Source organism: Leucoraja erinacea, chromosome 40 (assembly GCF_028641065.1).
Source record: "Leucoraja erinacea ecotype New England chromosome 40, Leri_hhj_1, whole genome shotgun sequence".
Lineage (NCBI taxonomy): Eukaryota > Metazoa > Chordata > Chondrichthyes > Rajiformes > Rajidae > Leucoraja > Leucoraja erinaceus.
In genome coordinates this window covers 2,658,261-2,679,759 of record NC_073416.1, presented here as the reverse complement: position 1 = coordinate 2,679,759, position 21,499 = coordinate 2,658,261, and the positions used below count along the sequence as shown (strand labels likewise).

The 21,499-nt window shown below is 41.2% G+C and overlaps 1 protein-coding gene across 4 annotated transcripts in view; it reads left to right on the top strand.

The window, feature by feature from the left end:
- The first annotated feature begins 306 nt into the window (after positions 1-306).
- LOC129714671 (cytoplasmic dynein 1 intermediate chain 2-like) overlaps positions 307-21,499 on the top strand; it is a 31,231-nt gene continuing 10,038 nt past the window's right edge. The window contains exons 1-11 of one of the 4 annotated variants that reach the window (XM_055664414.1): positions 307-521; positions 2,999-3,116; positions 4,651-4,768; positions 9,222-9,312; positions 14,445-14,504; positions 16,794-16,909; positions 17,563-17,658; positions 18,152-18,314; positions 18,726-18,825; positions 20,115-20,240; positions 21,333-21,479. In XM_055664414.1, coding sequence (XP_055520389.1) covers positions 322-521; positions 2,999-3,116; positions 4,651-4,768; positions 9,222-9,312; positions 14,445-14,504; positions 16,794-16,909; positions 17,563-17,658; positions 18,152-18,314; positions 18,726-18,825; positions 20,115-20,240; positions 21,333-21,479 — 1,335 coding nt within the window. In that variant the 5' untranslated portion in view covers positions 307-321. Of the gene's footprint in view, positions 522-2,998; positions 3,117-4,650; positions 4,769-9,170; positions 9,313-14,444; positions 14,505-16,793; positions 16,910-17,562; positions 17,659-18,151; positions 18,315-18,725; positions 18,826-20,114; positions 20,241-21,332; positions 21,480-21,499 lie in introns of all 4 variants that reach the window. The other 3 variants (XM_055664413.1, XM_055664416.1, XM_055664415.1) reach the window with 3 other exon arrangements.

Here is a 21,499-nt window from a genome sequence, read left to right as displayed (position 1 = left end):
GGGCAGGCAATGCATCAGATGAAAGGTTGCATTCAAGAGGCAGGCAATGCATCAGATGGCGGGTTGCATTCATGAAGCAGGCAATGCATCGGATGGCGAGTTGCATTCACGAGGCAGGAACACATCACATGGCGGGTTTGCATTCATGAGGTGAATGGTGGTGAATGAGGTGAATCCATTCAGATGGTGGGGTTGCATTGATGAGGCAGGCATGCATCAGGACAACCTTTTGCCAAAAATCTGTCACTGCTCAGAAGGAAAACTTGGGGGGGAGGGGGTGGGGAGGCAAATTTTAATTCCCATCATCAGCCAGACGTGGACATGCCAGAAGCCGGCAAGAATGAGAGACGAGGGTTTTGGGTGCAAGTGCGATCTGGACGCTGCGAATCTGCAGTGGGCACGGCTGCGCGCGGCGCACGCCGGGATGACATGAGCCCAGAAGCTGGTGCTGCGGGTGCAGGCAGTCGTGAGAGACAGAAGCATCTTCCTTCCCCACACACATATACATGTTCACAGCAAAGGTCAGTTATCTTTCAATTCACGATCGAGTACATAGCGTTCAATAGCGCCAGGTATTAAGCAAGACCGGCGCTTTGGAAGATCGCATTTTGGCAGATTCTTCCAATTGCACCTATTTTATTTTTTTTAAACGACAGCGCTTGCGAGTGTTAGCTATTAATTAACTATTGATTCACTTTAACGGGACCTATTCTGAGAAAAAGATCATTTGCAATCGAGTGTTTGCTGGTAACGATTTGAGGTGATGGCTCGCGATGCTCATCTGTCAAGGAGCGGACAACAACGCCCCGGGCCGCGCTAATTGGTCCGTCGGTAGGCGGGAGTATGAATTCCGCTTGCTGGTTGGCCCGTGGCCGTGTCAGTCACAGCGATGTCCCGCCCCCACGAGCGGGGATGACGGCGCTTTTCTCCTCCAGGGATGTTGTTCCAGACTCGCACACAGAGGGGAAATAAATAATAGCCGGGCGTGGTTTTTTTTTGGACAATGTTTTATTCGCCCGAGGTTTTCAAAGGGCGTAACGTGGCAGTATATTCGTGGCAGTAGTAGCAGAGGAATTATCGACCGAAACAGTGGCTTTCAGTCTGCCTGAACTGAAGCCCTTTCTATTCCGAAGATAGACACAAAATGCTGGAGCCACTCAGTGGTTTAGGCAGCATCACTGGAGAGAAGGAACGGGTGACGTTTCGGGTCGACACCCTTCCTCAGACTGAGAGTCCGGGGAGAGGGAGTTTAGAGATATGGAAGGGCAAGGTGTGAAAAGTACAGATCCAAGCTGATGTTGATTACAAGGGAATGTAGAATGGTTCGTTGTTGGCTGAGGTTGAGGTGACAACGAGGCACACAAACAGTAAAAATAAATCAGGAGGACAGTGAAACTAGTCGGAGAACTAGGGTGGGGAAGGGAGAGGGAAAGCAAGGGTTACTTGAAGTTAGAGAAGTCAATGTTCATACCGCTGGGGTGTAAGCTGCCCAAGTGAAATATGAGGTGCTCTTCCTCCTTTTTATTCCTGTAGGAAGGAACTACAGATGCGGGCTTCCACCAAAGATAGACGCAAAATGCTGGAGATACTCAGTGGGATGGGCAGCATTAAAATAAGCGTTTCGACGCGAAACGTCACCCATTCCTTTTCTCCAGAGCATTTTGTGTCTATAAGAAATCCCCTGATTAAGTAAAGTTCATAAATTTTAAATTGAAAGTAGTTATTTGGAAAAAAGATATTTAAAGGATGTAGGCTAAATGATCTTTTTCATGCTGTCGTGTTCTCCATGTGCATTGAACCACATCTCCTCAGATTGTTGTGCAAGATAATTATAATAAGTTATAAGTTATAATAATTGAATGTGGCACTTGGATCATTTTTGAATATTTTGTTGTACCAGGAACCTCAGACTGCGAATGAGTCGGTCAGAGATTTGCTGCCTCTTTTGATTGAAATCTTGTGTTAGGCAGCTTATATTTCAACATGGCAACCTGTCATGCACCTTGTAATAGTGCAATAGGGAGTTTTGTCTGAAGTTTTAATTAATGCTGTTTATGGTTTGGAGCACCTTATAGAAAAATAGGTGCAGGAAAATGCCTTTTTTAGTAGTAGAGTACACAAGAATTTGGGGGAAATTGATCCAGAAATGAGACAAGTGTATCAATAAAAGCATGCTTGTTACTAACAGATGTGGTAGTGACTCATACCAAACAATCCATTCCAGCTGAATCACTTGACTCTCCCAAATTGGAATCCATTTTCTACTAATAGAATGACACAGCACAGGAAGCTGTTCAGACCTTGCTGGCTCCAGCAGATGAGTCTGAATTAGTCCTAATTGACCACTCTTTCTTGAAAGACTTGCAATTTTTTCACTTTTTTTATCCAATTCTCTAGGAAGCTGTTTTCACAATTCTTTCAGGCAGTGCAGTTTTGGTCTCCAAATCTGAGGAAGGACATTCTTGCTATTGAGGGGGTGTAGCGTAGGTTCACAAGGTTAATTCCTGGGATGGCGGGACTGTCATATGCTGAGAGAATGGAGCGGCTGGGCTTGTATACTCTGGAATTTAGAAGGATGAGAGGGAATCTTATTGAAACATGTAAGATTATTAAGGGTTTGGACACACTAGAGGCAGGAAACATGTTCCCGATGTTGGGGGAGTCCAGAACCAGGGGCCACAGTTTAAGAATAAGGGGTAAGCCATTTAGAACGGAGATGAGAAAACGCTTTTTTCACACAGAGAGTTGTGAGTCTGGAATTCTCTGCCTCAGAGGGCGGTGGAGGCCGGTTCTCTGGATACTTTCAAGAGAGATCTAGATAGGGCTCTTGAAGATAGTGGAGTCAAGGGATATTGGGGAGAAGGCAGGAATGGGGTACTGATTGTGGATGATCAGCCATGATCACATTGAATGGCGGTGCTGGCTTGAAGGGCCATATGGGCTATCCTGCACCTATTGTCTATTAATTATACAACTGGTTAATTTGTTTTTTTTTCAGGTGTGCTACTATGGCAGACAAGAGTGAACTCAAAGCTGAACTGGAACGGAAAAAGCTACGGCTAGCACAGATCAGAGAAGAAAAAAAGAGAAAAGAGGAGGAGAAGAAAAAGAAAGATGTGAGTTTGGATATTGTTGGCCAGTTCAGAATACCATCCAGCATGTCATAAGCAGACTTGAAAGAGCTGTCTTGAGCAGCTTCTAGTCTGTGTCTTGATCCCAATGAGTGACATTGTCAGTATAGGTTACTGGATACATATCGTTTGATGGGTAAATCATGATCATTTTATGTTCTGAAAAACCTAACTATCAGCTGCACTGGTTCCTCCATCTGAATACTCCACATTGCAGTTGCATAAACTACTGTCTTCCACATAATTATGGGTTCATATAGCACGGATACCTTGACCGCCATGTCTATGTGCTGGATAATGAAATGGTGATGGAGGCAGATACGGTAACTACTTCCAAAGGGTACTTGATCGATAATAGAAGGGAAAATTTTGCAGGGCAGGAGGGAAGTGGAATTTATTAGATAGGTATTGCATAGAGGTAGCACAGATAAGGAGCCCATGACTTCTGCACTGTATGATTCCATGACATAGCAGTAATGTTCTTGGACTTTTTCTAGGTTAGATGTCATCTGTTGGTCTTGTTTGGTCAATCTCCCATTTAAAATTCATGGTTCAAAGGTAGCTTGACAAGATATTAATAAGGCTATGTAAGAGTGAAGTGCTGTTGCTAATTTGCAGGGATGACAGCTGAAGAAAAGGACAAATGTTGAAAATATAAACTTTGGCAGAACATCCCCACCCTCCCCTTTGTGGTTTAAAAAGAAGCAAATGAAATCTTAAACATATAATGGTTGGATTTGTTAAAAGTGGTGTCACTTAGCTAGCCTGTTAACATAATATTTGGGAGCAACACTAAAATGGGGAGCACAATACAAAATATAGAGCTGCAGATTTGGCAATTAAAATCAGCAATGCAATTGAGCATACAAATGACCAAATAATTTAAATTCTAACAATCCTAAATGACAAACATAAAAATACAATTAAGGCAATCATTATGAACAGGGGGCATCAGATTGGCTTCCTAAAAATAGCTATAAAAATGCACATATACATGCAATGGAAGCCATTTATCCAAATGTGTTCCTTAAATCCATTCATGTCCATTTAACACGCCCATGTAAAAATTGCCCCGCATGCCTGTAACTGCTCTTGCCTAAATTTTATATTGTATCAATGTGGGAGATCTTCATTTTGCAAGGTCTTTTGCAATATGGCCTTCCCACATCTTTAAAGAGGGCAAGGAGAGTGATGGTGGATTCATAACTTTCAGTGTGGAGATTCGGGAAAAATGAAAGGACACAGAATGTGTTGGTAAATACTTGGGTTCTGTCCTCCAGATGACAGGTTAGAGGGTGGGTGGATGGCAGGGGAAGAGGATTACAAACTCAGAAATGTGGTATAAATGAAATCCTGAATATATTTTGGTGTGAGTCAAGTTGGCTGAATTTAAATGAGTTGCAAGCACACCTTGTTTTGAAATTATTTTTGAAAGTGTGATACGTGTTAACATGCTGTAAAGGCCTTGTAGAGATACTGTGAAAGCATCATCCAGTGAATCTTATTCAAATTCTTTCAGGGTGATTTCAAGAAAGAGATCCCTTCTGCTTCACAGGCTGAGTTGGATCTGGAGAGAAAGCGTAAAGAGACTGAAGCATTACTTCAGAGCATTGGCATAACGACAGAGCCCTCCATGGGTGAGTCAATGAAGTGCTCCAAACTGGGTTACAAATCAGTTATTGTCACAAATAGTCTGGAACACGTAATTTTTCAAGTGGAAATTGGCAGTGTAATTTGTTATTGTGATCAACCAAATGAATTTTTACTTTTTTTCTGTTTTGCTTCCATCTGCTTTTCAAATTGGCCTCTTTAATATGAATAGTGCAATTTACAGATTCTCTAGTGTAGCCTAATTTGGGAGTTTGTGAATTGCACGCAGATCACATGCACAAATGACTGATTCAGAAAAGTGCCTTCATTCTGAGTTCCTATCAACACTTTTTATCTATCACAGTTTGTTGACGTGGAGACCTATCAAAAATGGTCGTAACTATAAAAACAAGAAAATGCTGGAAACACTCAGCAGGGCAGGCAGAAACCGTGGAGATAGAAACATTTAATGTTTCAATTTGAAGACCCTTCTGACAAAAGTTTTTTTTAACAATTTCTGTTTTTATTTCAGATTCCCAGCATCTGGACTTTTTACAATTTGCTTTAGCTCTTTTAAAATATGATTTTTTTTTAAAAAACTTGGAAAGAAGAGGGTCAGAATCTAGGACAAACTAACATTATCTAAAATAATTCGGCACAATGCCTGCTACAAACTTTCTTCAGTCTTGCAGTTAAAAGTTGGATGCAGCTTAAACACCCTTGCTTTACTGGGTTATTGGCATATGTTGTATATCCTTGTATATGGTATATGCCTGCAGTTCTCTGGATTTTATGGACACCATACTCATATGACAGGATTGAGTTGTCATCAATGTCAAATTTCTAAGATAAGATAAATATCAGTCATTTGTGTTTGTCAAATTAATATCCTGTTTGCTACAATTAGATATCAAAAAATACATAAATTACATAGCATTTAAGGATAGTGGAGTTTTCATAATGTTTTGGCCTATATCCACCCCTCAGCCACCAAATATAATTAACTGGGCTAAGCCTTAAATTAAAAGAACTGAATTCAAAAAAGGGACACACCCCGAAAGAAGATTTGGGGGATTTCATTCAGCTCCCTTCAGTGGTTGATCCAGTAAGATCACTGCTAATCTGTATCATAACTCTGTTTATATCTTGCTTCCATGTTCCTTCATTCCCCTACCCAAGAAATGACTGACAAATAGAATTGTATTGGCTAGGAAAAAGGTTAAGTGATATTTGAGAGGGTTAGTATACTTATGGGCTCAATCTTTTCTGCTTTTCCCCTACCTCATCCCACCATTTCATCAGTGGTTCTGTGGTGTAAGTTACCTGATTGTGCTCTTACAGTTTTAATTGGCAATTCCATTGTTACATACTATATCCATCCATATTGGGTAGGTCTTATATTTAATTGGATCTTCTTCTTGCGAATGAAACATAAACCAAAGGAATAGTTAGATCTCAAGCCGGGTGTTGAGCAGCCAGGTCGTTGTCTCTGCCTCAATGTCTGCCAGGCCCTGAGCTCCATTTGGTGGGTGGTGGAGCGGGCACCCAGAGATGACATGGTTGGCTGTCTGTTGCTCTGCTCCGCATTCACAGGCTGGGCTCTGGCGGAGTCCCCATCGCCACATGCTGGCATTGAAATGCCCAACTGAGCAAAATTGGATGCAAGCAAGCAAAATGCTACCTCTCTTTGTGTTCCCTTGTTTGCTCAGTTGGATTGGCATCTAACATTCAAAATCTATTGAAGGGTCCTCTAGACATCAAGTAGCCTGTGCAGAAGACTAAACATTTTCAGCTGAGCTGCTGCCTCCTTTCATACCCCCTGACCACCCAAGTTGCAGTAGGCCCACTGAATAGAAGACTATTCAGCGTATCAAATCTATGTCAGCTCTGAGAGCAATCCTATTCATGCACTTATTTCCCTGTAACCTATTCTTTCTCCTTCTGTTACGGTTATTGCAGTGATGTTGCACAATGAAATTGTGCTGCATCCTGAATGTTAGGTCTCTTTCTCATCAACAAGGAAACATCCAGATGTTGGAAATGTTGTGGATGAAGGGAATAATAGTGTCTGACTAATGTGAAAAGGGCCCTTTGAAGAGATCTCTCAGGGTAGTTAAAGAGAAACCAGTATACCTGGACATTCAAAGGTATTTAATAAAGGTACCAACAAAAGGTTGTTACAGGAAATCAGGGGTTGGAAGGGAGTAATATCTGTGTATTAAGGACATAAAATGGAGAGTAGAAATAAGAGGATCTTTTTAGGTATGCAGATTATTGAGAACAGGGGCCATAAAGATCAGCAAAATAGTGACAAAATGAATGTCAGTGAGATGTAATGTAGGATATTTCCTAATGATATAAAACTAACAGCAAAAATAATCCATGTAAAGAATCTGCAAATCAAGATTACCATGTTAAGAGATTGATCAAGACAATGGTAGATGTGGGGAAAATGTGAGGTTATGCACTTTGGTTAATGTTGGCTGAGTAGCAATACCGGGGAGCACTCATAAGCAGTTTGCTCCGATTGAAATTCTATTTCCACACCTGGTACCCGCAGCGCAATACGGAGGATGCAATAGTGTCATCTTTCTACTTGGGTAACAAGAATGCTTTGAAAGAAAATTTCCTTCTGCAGAATGCAGTTTGTGTCTAAAACTCACCCTCCATACTTATCAATCAGCTTAGATGGGACTCTCATACGCATCAGCTCTTTCAACTAAAACCAACCAAAAAGTAAAGATGGGTGAACGTGATCCATAACGTGCGAGAATATCGCAGGGGAGGGGTGAGGGCTGTAGTGGCACAACCATAACATTCTGCATCGCAACAGTGGCCTTTGCAGAACATTGACCTATTTCATGATTCTGCAGCTGCCACACAAAGATTATGGATGTGTTGTCAAACTCCACCGTGTGGATGATGATGGAGATTGTTGTCCAGTCCAACTGAATGGATACCAATGCTGTCCCACATAGGCCCACCCGCCATCTGTCATGATCGCAACATCCTTTCCGATGGATGGAAAATGGCATGAGCAAGACTGGTCTCCCCATTCACAGAAATTTGGTAAAATGACTGTGTTGAAAATCACACCAGCTCTCTTGGGATACACCAGACATCATCTGTACAATGGAAAGAACTGGAGGGCAGGAAAGAAAGACCTTGGCACTTATTCCATATCAGAGTTCCCACGCTTCCATCTCCTAAATCAGTGGATAGCCCTTCACAGAATCCACACAGACCATGGACAACATGGCTACCTACTCCACATTGGAAGATGCTCCATAATCCAAAATGGGACTCATGGCCATGAGTCTTGAACCATGGAACACATTGCTTCAACTTGCCCGTTAAAATTTGTTGCAGGGGGCACCTGAAATCGAATTTGTGTTTTTTTGTTTAGTGCGCTAAACAGTGTTGCATAGAGCGCTAATGTGCAATTAGATCTCGCAAAAAATCATAATACTGACCAAAAAACACATTTATAATCTAGCACAATGGCAGTTTATGCCCAGAATCATGCACCAAACCGGGGTCTGTGCGGTTCCCAATCAGAGCTGCATGAAAAGATTACTGCTGCTTCATTTTTGCTGTGCTGATCACTGGGAAAGGTGTTAAACCTTCATGGAACTCCCCATGGTGGTCACAAAGCAGCTACATAGAAGACTGCCTTGGAAGTGATGGAAAGGACTGAAAGAGGGGAATTGTGTGTGTAATCCCCTCCCCCACCACCATTACAATCATCTACTCTGAGCCTCATATTACTGTGTGGTGTGGGATGATCAGCGAGGTAGAGATCACTGTATGTGCTTTGTGTAGAGTCTGCAGCCAATGATGGAACAACCCATGATGATTTATAATAGAGACCCTTTAATTCATGTCTCAAGATAATTCCCAGACAGGATCAGTCGGGTGAGCTTTGCTCAGGCCTTGCCTCAGTTGCTGGAGTGATGCGAGGAATTTGGCGCCGCTACCTTTCCATCTTTCCCCTTTATTACTTAGCAACTCCTCCCAAAAATAACCCAGAGGAGAATGTGTGGGCAAATGGTTTGGATGTGTATTTTCAAATAAACAGGAGATAAATCATTTTAGTAGGAGGCTTTACAATTGCAAACTATCTTTTCAAAAAATGAATCGCATGATTCTCTGTGAGATGGGCTGAGTTTTTAGTTCAGAATCAATAATTAGCTCCTGCGGACTATCAGCAATATACTCTGACCTCTACCGCTTGCATTGTGTTGTACAAGTTTATCACGAGTTGCGCTATTGGACCTATCTTGAGCTTGCTATTGCAAATGTGGATTCTGCTTTGAACAGCCTTTTAACAAATGTTATTTTCTTCCTTCTCTGTGTTTTTGTTTTCATTCCTTTTTTTCTGTTTACTTTCACCATAATGTTTTTATCTAACAATTCATATTTTATTTAATTAATAAACATCGTTAATAGTGCAGCCACTGCGGACAGTAACTGGAGACACCTGTTTGTTCAATTATTTAGTCCATTCTCCTATTTCCCCATCGAACAAATCGCTGGGAACGCCAAGTGAATCTGAGAGCCAGGAATCTGTGGAGGGCGCAGTTGGAGCCCGGTAAGGCAATTCTAAATTTTAATCATTTTTGATTTTGTAGTTTGTCTTTTTCAGTTTTAGTTTTAAACCATCATTCCACATAATTCCTTTTTACTATCAAATGTATACGTAGCCAACAGCTAACAATGAGATGAGAGAATACAATATTTCAGTCTTCAGGGAAAATACAATTGCACTTTATTGTGGGCCCATTGATAGCCTGTGGTTGTCATGTGTTTCATCATGTTGATCGCTGGAGGCAGAAGAATTCACATTAAATTTAGTGGATTGTTGAATCAAAACTTGGCAATTGTTACAATAATTTGGATCGGGCTGATACCCATTTCCTGCTGGAAGCATTCCCCTTCAGGTGAAGCACAACATGAACCATGTGATGGGAAGCCACGAGAAAGGTAGTTCGTGATTTGAGTAGGAAGGAACTGCAAATGCTGGTTTACATCGAAGATAGACAGAAGATGCTGGAGTAACTCAGCGGGTCAGGCAGCATCTCTGGATTCAGACTGCCTGAAGAAGGGTCTCGACCCAAAACGTCACCCATTCCTTCTATCCAGAGATGCTGCCTGTCCCGCTGAGTTACTCCAGCATTTTCTGTCTATCTTTGATTTGAGTCATTGGAACTTTTACTTTATTTTAGATCTCAGGATAAGTCTTGCTTGGTTAGGCACACTGTCTAGAATCATTGCTCATTGTACCGCCACACCCATACTTCCCGACACCAGGGATGAAGGGCTGATTTTTTTTGCCAGCCCTCAGCATCTCGGACTTGAATGACAGCTAGGTTACGACTGGCAAACTGCAGAGGTCCCAGCTCCCATCTCACCTCAGTTGGGCTTTAACAGCCAATAAAGGAGCAGGGATTTATCTTCTATCAAAACTGTCAGTGATTGGAATAATTTTTAGATGTCTCTAATATTCAGACAAGTTTTAACAACTATTAAAATTAAAGTAACTAAAGAAAAATATATTGTTTGTGTTTTTTTTGTTTTTTTTTAAAAGACAAACCAAAAACTTTAGCAGGTGGAGTATCACTCTTTCAGTCCAGATAAAGGGTCTCGGCCTGGAACGTTGACTGTCCATTTCCCTCCATAGATGCTGTCTGACCTTATGCCTGCAGCTTATTGTTAGTTACATATTTGAACATCAGCAGTCTCAATTGTCTCCAATTCCTAATGTTTTGTTTTGATATTATGATTACTATTCATTGACGCTTCACAGGCTGAGAAGCCTCTAATTACGCTGAGAAGGTGGTGGCGAGCTGCCTTCCTGAACGACTATAGTCCTTGGACGAGCTTACCATTACTCAGTTGAATGGGTCTGAATAATTGAGTTCTTGCCGCATAACCTGGACATTATGGCCTTTGCCACCACTTGTGAAAACCCAAGCTTAGAAACTGGACCGCCAAGATGTGGAGGAAGATAAGGAAGTGCACAGGAGTGGAAAAACTGGTCGAGGAAAGGAGGCTGCAGCATAGCTAGTCTATATTTACAAAATAAATTCTGAGATACCTTTGATGCAACTTATTATCTCATACTCCTTACCCCTGTTCTATCACTGAATGTCACATTGTCCTCTGAAAGCACAAACAACTGAATATGTTCACACGAAAATAATCATCTTTATGGACTCCTTTAATGTCTGTCTACTGCACACTTTTGCTGTGTCTCATCTCCTTCTGTTGCTTATCAGATGTTGTAGTGTAAATGATAAAAAGCTCCTGGTCATCATGTGAGGAAACTGCAACTGTCTTTGGAGAGCGAACTCGAGCAACTAGAAGGGCCATCTCCAGACTGAAGCATTTCAGCTGAGATTAAAATGATCTTGTTTGGTCTCCAACTAAGGGCACTGGTGGAGCAGCAAAGATGGACATCTGCCAATGTGAGAGAGGGCACTGGTTCGTGCTCCATTGCCTAGAAATTGAATTACACACAGATCATGTGTGCCAAGCAGGTGCTGTGTTTTGCGCAAAAGCTAAAATAAGGAACTGTCTCACTGGAGAAAATAGTGCAACATTTGTGGGTTTTTTGACTGATGGGTGGGGGGGGGGGGGGGGTGTTGCTTTCACCCAGACTACGAGTTAAAATAAATCCTGCACAGTTCTTGCTCTGAGCAGCTGCCTCTTTATTGCTGGGGATCGTGGGAAGTAGGTCACAGCCTCTGAAAACTCCGTCAATGGCAGCCACAACACAGCAACCATGAAGGTGAGGTAAAACGTGAGGACGGTTCAGCATGTGTGAGCCAGTAACTCCTCTACCGTTCCCCCTCAGATTGAGTACCATGCTGCATTTTATGCAAGCCTGCAATGGGCATTGAGACTGAACAATGATGTAATAAGTATACGCAGCATAGGACACTTTCCGGCATTAAGGCTGATATGCGAGATGTTCACGTTGATGGCATTATCACATACATAAATGTTGTCAGAGAAACAGCAGTCACTCAGGGATGAATAGACGAGGAAGTGCCCAGTTCAGTCTCGCAATGGATGGGACTTCCATCCAAAACATTTTCTGTTGTCTTATAATGCGCAAAACAGTTTTTAATGCGCAATTTACAAATTGAACAGTAGTTCATACCCAAACTGGCACATGGGTTCAATTTCCAGGGAGATGAAGTCACTGGCACGCTCCCAGAACGATACCTCATCAATTCTACTAATCTGTTGAAAAATAAATGGAAAGATTGCTGTGATGCTCTGGAAGCCTCTTTGGCATTCAGAATCCTAATGGAAGCAATGTGAGTTTTCCCATATAGCTCTGGGATGCAATATAATCTTCATCATACATCATGATGGGTCCCACCAGTGCACGGATGGAATGACCAACAATATTGTATTGGCTCTGGGCTCTCAAGATTCAAGAGTGTTTAATTGTCACATGCACAGGGACCAACCGGAACAATTAAATTCTTACTCGCTGCAGCTTTACAGGCACATTAACGCAACAAAACAATGAATAAATATACAGTAACTTATCAATTAAATCTAGATAAACCAAGCTACGATAGTGCAAGACAAAGTACACAGTGCAACCCTAGTGCAAAGTCCATAGTAGTTTGTTGCTGAGGTGGGGTTGTGGTTAGTGTTGTGTTGTGTGGTTCAAGATGGTTGGTTGGAAGAAACTTCTTGAACCTGGAGGTCATGATTCTCAGACACTTGTACCTTCTTCCCGATGGCAGCAGCAAGAAAAAAGTGTGGCCAGGGTGGTGTGGGTTTTTGATGATATGAGCTGGCTTTTTAAGGCAGCGTTTCCTATAGATCCCTTCCTGTTGATCTCTGCTTAAAATCGTCTGCCAATCGTCTAGACTCCTTCCCCATTATTCTTGAGAATTCTAACCACAAAGTATCAGTGCCCCTGTGCAGCGTGGCACATCAAAGGACTCATCTAAATACTCTGCTGCAGAAGTAGGGTTCAGCATTGCCCCCACACAAGCTTGCCTCTGTCCTCTCCTCCCTGCGCAGACCTAGCTCCTACACGCTTATACCTGGTGGGCACTGTGATCACAATAAACAATGATCCGATTAAAAATAGAAAGCACTGGAAACACTCAGCAGGTTAGGCAGCATCTGTGGAGAGAGAAGTACAATTCATGTTCCAGGTCGATAATCTTATCAGAGAACATGAAACATTAATTTAGTTCCTTTCTCTGCAGATGCTGCCTGACCTGCTGAGTAGATCCAGCATTCTGTATTTTTTTTCCAGAATATATAGCATCTGAATTATTTTTTTGCTTTTTGTATAATTGAACATTCATGGCATTTATTATTTTTTTTCTCTTATGAAACTGTGAAAGATCGAGTGGGTTGATGAATTAGTTATTTATCCAAATTGAATCAAAAGAATTAACAAATACCAGAAATGTTACTTTAGTGGTGCTTATGTATATTCTCCTAAAGTTAAGTAATCTTATTTACACAATAACATTCCATAAACTGCCTTGAAGTATTTGTTTTGTTTAGATTTTTAAATAATATTGTTTTTGAACATTGATAGTGCTGAATAATTCAATGATCCATGCATATTTGGACATGAGATGTAACTAACCCAGAAGCTGAATTCAATTGCTTCCACAGTATGTCAATTTCTAAAGTGGTACAAGGGCTAAAATGCAACCTGCCACCCCTTTCTGGTCTGACCTTTCCATGAGTCCAATTGCACATTGTTCTTGAGTCTGAATATTTTTGAGACATTATGTGAAGTCAGTTGCCCACATCCCAGAAATAAATAATCAGTTTAAAAGTACAGAAACTTGTGTTGGGAATGCAGTCCCTAGTGGTTGCCAATGGCTTGTCTACCCTCAAACTCTCGTGGGTTCTGAGGTGCCAGTGTGGGATCTGCAGACTGGGAAATGGTGCCCTCCTTGTGTAATGTATATGAGGGGGTTCTGTGTCTCCCAAGTTGGCCAATTTGTAACAAAAAGAGTATTATATTACTCTTGACTCCACGTGAATTTTTCCTGTTTACATGTGGCTTGCTGATTGGGACTGACTGAATGTAACTAGAGTTTCTATGCTGGGTGAGGACACTAACGTTGGTTTGTTGGTTCTCCCAATGGATTTTGAAGATCTTGTGAAGACTGCAGTACAAAGATATGCCTGCTGTCGGTAGTCCAGGTCTCTGAAACAAGAGGGCAGCAACCACTCTTCCCAGTTGACCATGATTGCTGTGTGAGTTTGAGGTCCTGATCTTCAAGCATACTTTACCTCAGATGGCCAAAGGCTCTGCTGGTACACTGGATGTGATGGCAAATGTCACCTCTTTTTCCGGTGTTAAGAGGCAGCTCCTGAGATATACAAAGTGATATATAGATATAGATAGATAGATATAGATATAGAGATAAGTAAATACAGAATGTAGAATATATTTCAATCTCTAGTTCAGTCAAAATGCACCTACATCAATTAATCGAATATTACGCAATAGCATTAACTCGTTCTGTTGGTAAGATCATTTGTGTCACCTAGTTGTTTGGTATTGGAGCTGGCTATATCTAGTATTTTATCTTTTCAAATCTACAAAAATCAGGCAAGGCCAGTGGATTTTTCCACGATTACAATTGTGTCATCTTATTTTACTATGAATGAAACTAACCTTTCACTTTTCTACTTCACGGTTTACTCTGCTAACTTCATCAGGACGCTGCAGTGGGATACAGATCTATCTGTGCTTCAACTTCAGACTGATTCTGAAATGCGGTATCTATCCTCTACTCCATTCTGTTGCTAACCATAATAGTTGACTTACTGGCCAGGTTTGAAAACAGAATTCTCATTAACATGAGCTAAATGGTAAAATTACTTAATTGTTTTCTGTTGAGGATTGAAACATTTAGTTCACGAGATGAGAATTTTTTTTAAGGGCTAAAATCCAGATCTTCTGTGACTTAACAATTAGCAGAGGCATTTAGTACTGAGAAATGTAAGGAACATCATGAAAGAGGCGAGTTAAGAAGATGATAAAGGTGAAGGAGTTGACCATCAATGGAAGTGTGTTTATTGTTTCGGGAACAAAGGTAAATATAGACCGGTTGAAGTGTCCAAGGAGTATGATGGCAAACCCTTGAGACGGATTCTGTAAAGCATTATTGATACTGCAGATCACTTAGTGTGTCTAGTTGTGTTCAACAAATCAATGAAGTGACCAAGAATATGGAAATGATTCAAGAGAAAATTAAGCAATGTGATTTTAAACCCTTTGAGATCCACCCGATTGTTCCTGGGGTATTGGACACTGATATTTCAAAAAGTCATATTTAATGTCGTGCATTTACTGGGTCTTTCAAAAATCACATAAATAGAAACAAAGTGCCTGATTAAAAAAAGAATTACCATGAAGATCAATGAAGATTGTTGTTTATACCAATTCTCATTTTTGTAATAGTATTGTTTCAGAGAGGCATATATTAAACAAAGTATTTTTTGAAGGAGGTACATTTTATCATCTGTATTCAGCAGGTATTATAGAGACCATGAGCAAATCTTTGTATTGAATATTCAACTATCTAAAGTGGAATAATCGAGATTTGATCATTGCTGAAATGCTGTGATTACAACACCTGGGTATTCTGCTGAAATTTTAATTGTTTCACCTCGCATATATTTAGGTCTTGGCAAATTGATTGGCAATTAGGTTTAACAATTAATTTATTCATCTTTAATAAATAAATGTGCATTTAGAGAAGAAACATGATGGGAATTAAATGTTATACTGCGCTTTGTCTCACACATAAACAATTCCTGGTGTGATATCTAGCCCTTATTTATCCACTAATTGTTTAATTATCCTTTAATTTGAGTTGGAGAATCTGTTCTGCCTCTGCTACAAAGAAATTGATGGAAGTTAAAAATTGGCAAGTCTACAACAGGTGGGCAGTTCACTCCCAAACATGTACAGTCCAGGCTACGAAGGGGAAAACTACCTCCAGTAATTCAAGTATTTCTATACACTTGTAGTAGCTACAGAAATTTATGTTAAGATCCTCCCATGTTTGATTATTACACAAGTGTATCTCTGTCCTCTTTTTGTACATATGTACATGTTAGTGTTATACACAATGTCCTATCCTTGCTACTTTTTACATATAAATCCTACTTGTTCAGTACAGTAAATCAAACAGCCACAGGCAAAATATCAAGACAAGTGCCAGTCTTCCTCATGGAGGGTAACTGAAGAAATTGGAATCAGTATTTATTTTAAAACAGTTTATAATTAAGTTCATTGTAATCGTGTTTCAAAAAATATTGTTAATATAATCAGAAATTACAGGACACTCTCACAAAAGTATAGTACTTGAGGTAGCAAAAGCATCAATAAATGTCACTTTTACTGCATCACTGTACTTACATTCCTGCACTTTGCTAAAGGCCTCAAGGACAGGTTTAGAAACGTTGAAAATAAAAGATGGCTTAAGTCTGCTGGTTTAATAGTGTGGCTTATACAATAAAATATGCTGCATATAATCTGTATGTTATTGGCTGCTCAGTGCATGCATGATGTATTGGGGCTCTCAGTTCAGCAATAGTTGTCAAGTAATGGTTGGTTGGTGGCATTATAGAACTGGAACCTCCACTATTTGCTAAAATAGAGAAGACACTTATTAGTGGATATTGAAAATGACTGCATAATTATTGGTCTGTATATATATATATTGTACAGCAAGGTCCTGACAACACAAATGAAGACACTTGCAATGCAAATATAAAAAAATGAAAAGTTTAAACACTAAAAGCAGAAATGTTAGAAAAAGCAGGTCAGGCAGTATCCTGTATATGATTGTGTAGTTTCATTCACTGATAAAAGAAAAAATGTAAAGTTTAAAATAATGCAACAAGATTTTCTGTCCTTTGATGACTCTGGCAGATATTAAGAATGTGGATATTGGAGGTTCCATTTACGTTACCATAGAAGCATAGCATCTTCAAGATTGAATGTTGCTTTGTTACTCATTGTACCACGGCGACATTAATTTATTAACTCTTCTGTAGACATCACCTGCAAAAGTTGGGAATAGCCAGAATTACCCATGTGGATATTGCACCCTGTGAACGTCTTGCGCACTGTAAGGAAACACAGACACCAGTGGTCGCTAAACCAGATGAAGGTAGGCAAAGTTCAATCACCTTCCAGTAATTTTTGTTACAATCCAGCCATAGCCATTCAAATCACACTAAGGACTTTAAATTCAAAGAAAAATAATGACCACGCCAACCTTGGGCTGATTTGTAGATTTCTTTGCATCCAACACACTGGGCCATGCTTCATGTGCGGGGCAAAGTATTTTTACACAGAGGGCGGTGGGTGCCTGGAACGTGCTGCTGGGGTGATGGAGGCAGATACAATATTGGTGTTTAAGAAGCATTTAGATTGGCTTATGGATATGCAGGGAATGAAGGGATATGGATCACTTGCAGGCAGAGGCGATTAATTTAACTTGGTATCATGTTCGGCATAGACATCATGGGCCTGTTCCTGTGCTGGACAGTTCAATGTTCAATTGCCAAAATGGTGCAGGCTCTAAGCTCTGATGGAAAAGGACAAGTTTTTCAAATTGCTGCCATACCTTGCAACACACAGATATGGGTTATGTTATGTTCAACCTAAGTCATTCTATTAATTGTATTTGGATTCACATTTTGACTATAAATTAAGCAATTCATTGATTTCAAGAGGATAGTAGATAAATCTGTATCCTGTAAATCAGTCTTCACATCTGGTCGGTATTGATTTGCTGCTTTCTGTCATTACTTACTGCAGAAAAACAGGAATCAATGGTTCCCGCGACAGCTTTAACTGAAGCAGAGACTGAAACAACTGAGGAACCCCAAGAGGAGAGAGAGGAAGGGCATCAAGGTAACTGTTCTCGTACATTTGGGACACATTCAAGCTTTCATTATTATGCACCTCGGCTGGAACAAAGTTATTCAAGAAGTACCCACCAGATTAGCAGAGTTTTGAAGGATGGCGCTTTCCACTGGATTGCTGGATGTGCTCACTGTTGTGTACAAAGAACAGATGAAGTACCTCCTTCCCATACACATGAAGCATCATTCATAAGATTCCAGTTACAGTTTAAAAGCTGCATCAAACATGCTTTTTTGCATTGTCACCGTCCTAATTTTCCAGAATATTGTATACAGATGAATATTCAACACTTTGAATATACAATGCCTGTTTTGGAGCTACTTGAGCGGTGGCAAAAAGTAGTAATCCAGCTATACATGACAAGCTGTTTGATGCAGGAGACTAAAGGAGGGGAATGGGAAAGAGAAGTATGAATGTTTAAATATAAGAATAATGCATTGCAGCCATCTCAGCTCCACTGTCGTGTTAACTTTCTTTCTAGTGAGCAGACATGAACTGACCGAGGATGAAAAGGAAAACATTCTTCAATCTGATTCATTTCGGTCCTTCTTTGATCAGACCTCAAGGGTGATTGAGCAAGCACTTACTGAACATGTTGACATCTTCTTTGACTACAGTGGGCGCAATCTCGATGACAAGGAAGGGTGGGTAATGTCTTCCTTGCAATTCAACTGGTTTATAGTTGCATTATAGAATCTATAGCACAGAAGCGAGTCATTCAGTCCAAAGTACTTTCCGATGTTTGAATCAAATTAACCGTAGTAACTGAAAATCTGGAACCAAATCAAACAATATTGGAAACACTCAGCAGGTTAGAACACATTGGCTGGTTGAGAAATAGTCAATGTTTCAGATCAGTGACCCTGTGGTCAGAACTAGAAAAGTGTGAAAACCAGCAAGACATTAACTCTTGTTTCTCTCTCCATGGATGCTGAAAGTTTCCAACATTTTCTGTTTCCATGCATTCCAGTATTTTTCTCTACATGAATTGTACATGAGTCGGTGTTCTGTAATATTGTTAATGTTCTTTACTATTTCATAATATGTTTTTTCAGAGAGGTCCAAGCAGGAGCTAAGCTGTCACTGAACAGGCAGTTTTATGATGAAAATTGGTCCAAGAATCGCGTTGTCACCTGTCTGGATTGGTCACAGCAGGTAAACGTTTTATTATACATTTTTTGAAACGTAGTTATCAAAGCAAGCATTTATTACCCATCTTGCATGCCCTTGAGCAGGCAGTGATGAACGGCCTACTTGAACCACTACAGTCCTTCTGGTGAAGGTGCTCCCACGGGACTTTTGGGAAGGATTTAAACCCAGTGACTATGAAAGTCCACCAAAATGTTTCCATGCCTGGGCAGTGCATGACTTAGAGGGGAACCTGCAGTTGGTGGTGTTCCCATGAGCCCACTGCCTTTGGCCTTATTGCCAGTCGAGATTGCAGATTTGACTCTCCCAACCGATGTGTTGTCAGGAGGAGTTAGTCAAGACTGAGAAAGTAAGCTATGCTCACAAAATTAGTCATACAGTATGGAAACAGGCCCTTCAGCTAACCATATCCATGCCGAACATCAACTACCCCTCTGCACTAATCCAATTTCCCATAGCCTTCTCTGTCTTGGTAGTTCAAGTGCCTGTACTGTTACTTTAACGCTGGGTGAGTCTGTGCCTCCACCATTCAATCAGCCTGGGCATTCCAGATTCAAACCACACTTGGGGTGAAAAAACAAAATGTCACCTATCCTTGTTCTCCAGAGATGTTCCCTGAGCCGCTGAGTTATTCCAGCACTTTGTGTCCTTTTGTGCATTAACCAGCAACTGCTGTCGTTCGGTTCTACTACGCACTGTATACAGTGATAATACTTTGCTCTGTTATAGCGGATAATCTGCAATAATAGACACCATTCCCCTCCATAGTCCATTAATAATGAGGGTTTACTGTACTATCAGGTCCCTATTTGATCCATTATAACCTATTTAAATAAATACGTTAGGTAGGCAGAGATATGATAGTCGGAACATTTTTCCTTGAATGGAAATGTCAAAGACGAGAAGGCATAGCTTTAAGCTGAGAGGCACAAAGTTTAAAGGAGATGTGCAGGTCAAGCCTTTAACACAGAGGGAGGTAAGGTGCCTGGAACGTGCTGCCGGGGTGGTTGTGAAGGCAGGTACGACAGTGCTATTTAAGAGGCATTTGGATAGGCACATGGACATGCAGGGAATGGAGGGATATGGATCATGTGCAGGTAGAGGAGAGTAGTTTCACTTGGAATCATATTTGGCACAGATGCTGTGGGCCAAAGGGCCTGTTCCTATGTTGTACTATTTATGTTCTATGTTAAAGCTGCTATGACATTGTAGAAAGGGAGCATCATGTTTTGCATTAGCACCTGTGAATTAAACAATTTTTTTTCTTTCCCTCATTTCTATCTTTTTTTAAATAGTATCCTGAATTACTGGTTGCATCATACACTAACAATGAAGATGCTTTGAATGAACCTGATGGTGTAGCCCTTATATGGAATATGAAGTTTAAGAAGACCACTCCAGAGTACATCTTTCACTGCCAGGTATTGTTCAATCTGTTGAATGTCTTTTACGTATATTCAGTTAAAAAATTCTAGCCTTTTCTAACATATGATAATCTTGTGGAGATGGGTAGATGTTGCTAGTAGTGGGATCCTCTCTCACTTCATCAGGATGTTGTCTGGGATGGAGTTTTTGATTTGAGTTGATTTTGATTTGATTCCTTTATTGTCATTCAGACCTTTCGGTCTGAACGAAATTACGTTGCCTGCAGTCATACATAATAATAATAAATAACAACACACACAATAAACACAAATTAACATCCACCACAGTGAGTTCACCAGGCACCTCCTCACTGCGATGGAGGCAAAAGTCTTAGTCTCTGTCCCTTCCCTCCTTGTTCTTCCTCTGCGCTGAGGCGATCCAGGCCGGAGATGCCGCTCTCCAGTCCAGCGGACCTCCGTGGTGATGTCGCCGCTGCCGAAAGCCAGAACGCCGTCTCCGCTCCGAGTCGGCCCACCACAGTCTCAGCTCCGAGTCCCGCTGCATCAGCGAGTCGGGCCACTGCTGCATCAGTTCCGAGTCCTGCTGCATCAGCTCCGAGTCCCGCTGCAACAGCTCCGAGTGCCGCTGCCTTGGCTCCGGGCCGCTGCCGAAAGCTGGAACGCCACATCAGCGAATCGGGCCGCCGCTGCCTCGGCCCCGAAGACGGCCAGCCTCGCGTTGTAAGTCCTGGCTGGCTCTGCCTCTGGAGCCTCGATGTCGGTCGCAGGTTGGAGACCGCCAGCTCCACCATTAGGCCTCAGCGCAGACGGAGGCAGAGAAGGGGGATACGACAAGAAAGTCGCATTCCCCCGAAGGAAGGGACAAAAAAACATGTTTTACACCCCCTGTGTTTGTTTGTGGCTGTGTTTGCTTTCCCTGCAGTGGAGGAGGCTGGGCAGGGACGTGATTGAGGTGTAAAGATTTGAGAGGCTTGTGGTGAATATTCAGAAACTTTCCTCGTGGTTTAACATCCTATTCAAAAAGTGCTCAAGGATGAAATGTAAAGATGGAATGTCAATATGAATAAACTATCTTTAATCTCGACTCAATGAGAAGACATGATCATATTTAATTGTTTTCTATTTCAGTCAAAAGTCATGTCTGCCTGCTTTGCACAGTTTCATCCAAATCTTATGGTGGGTGGAACATATTCTGGTCAGATTGTTCTTTGGGATAATCGCAGTAACAAGAAGACGCCCGTCCAGCGGACTCCACTGTCCGCTGCAGCTCACACGGTGAGAATAATCCTTATGAT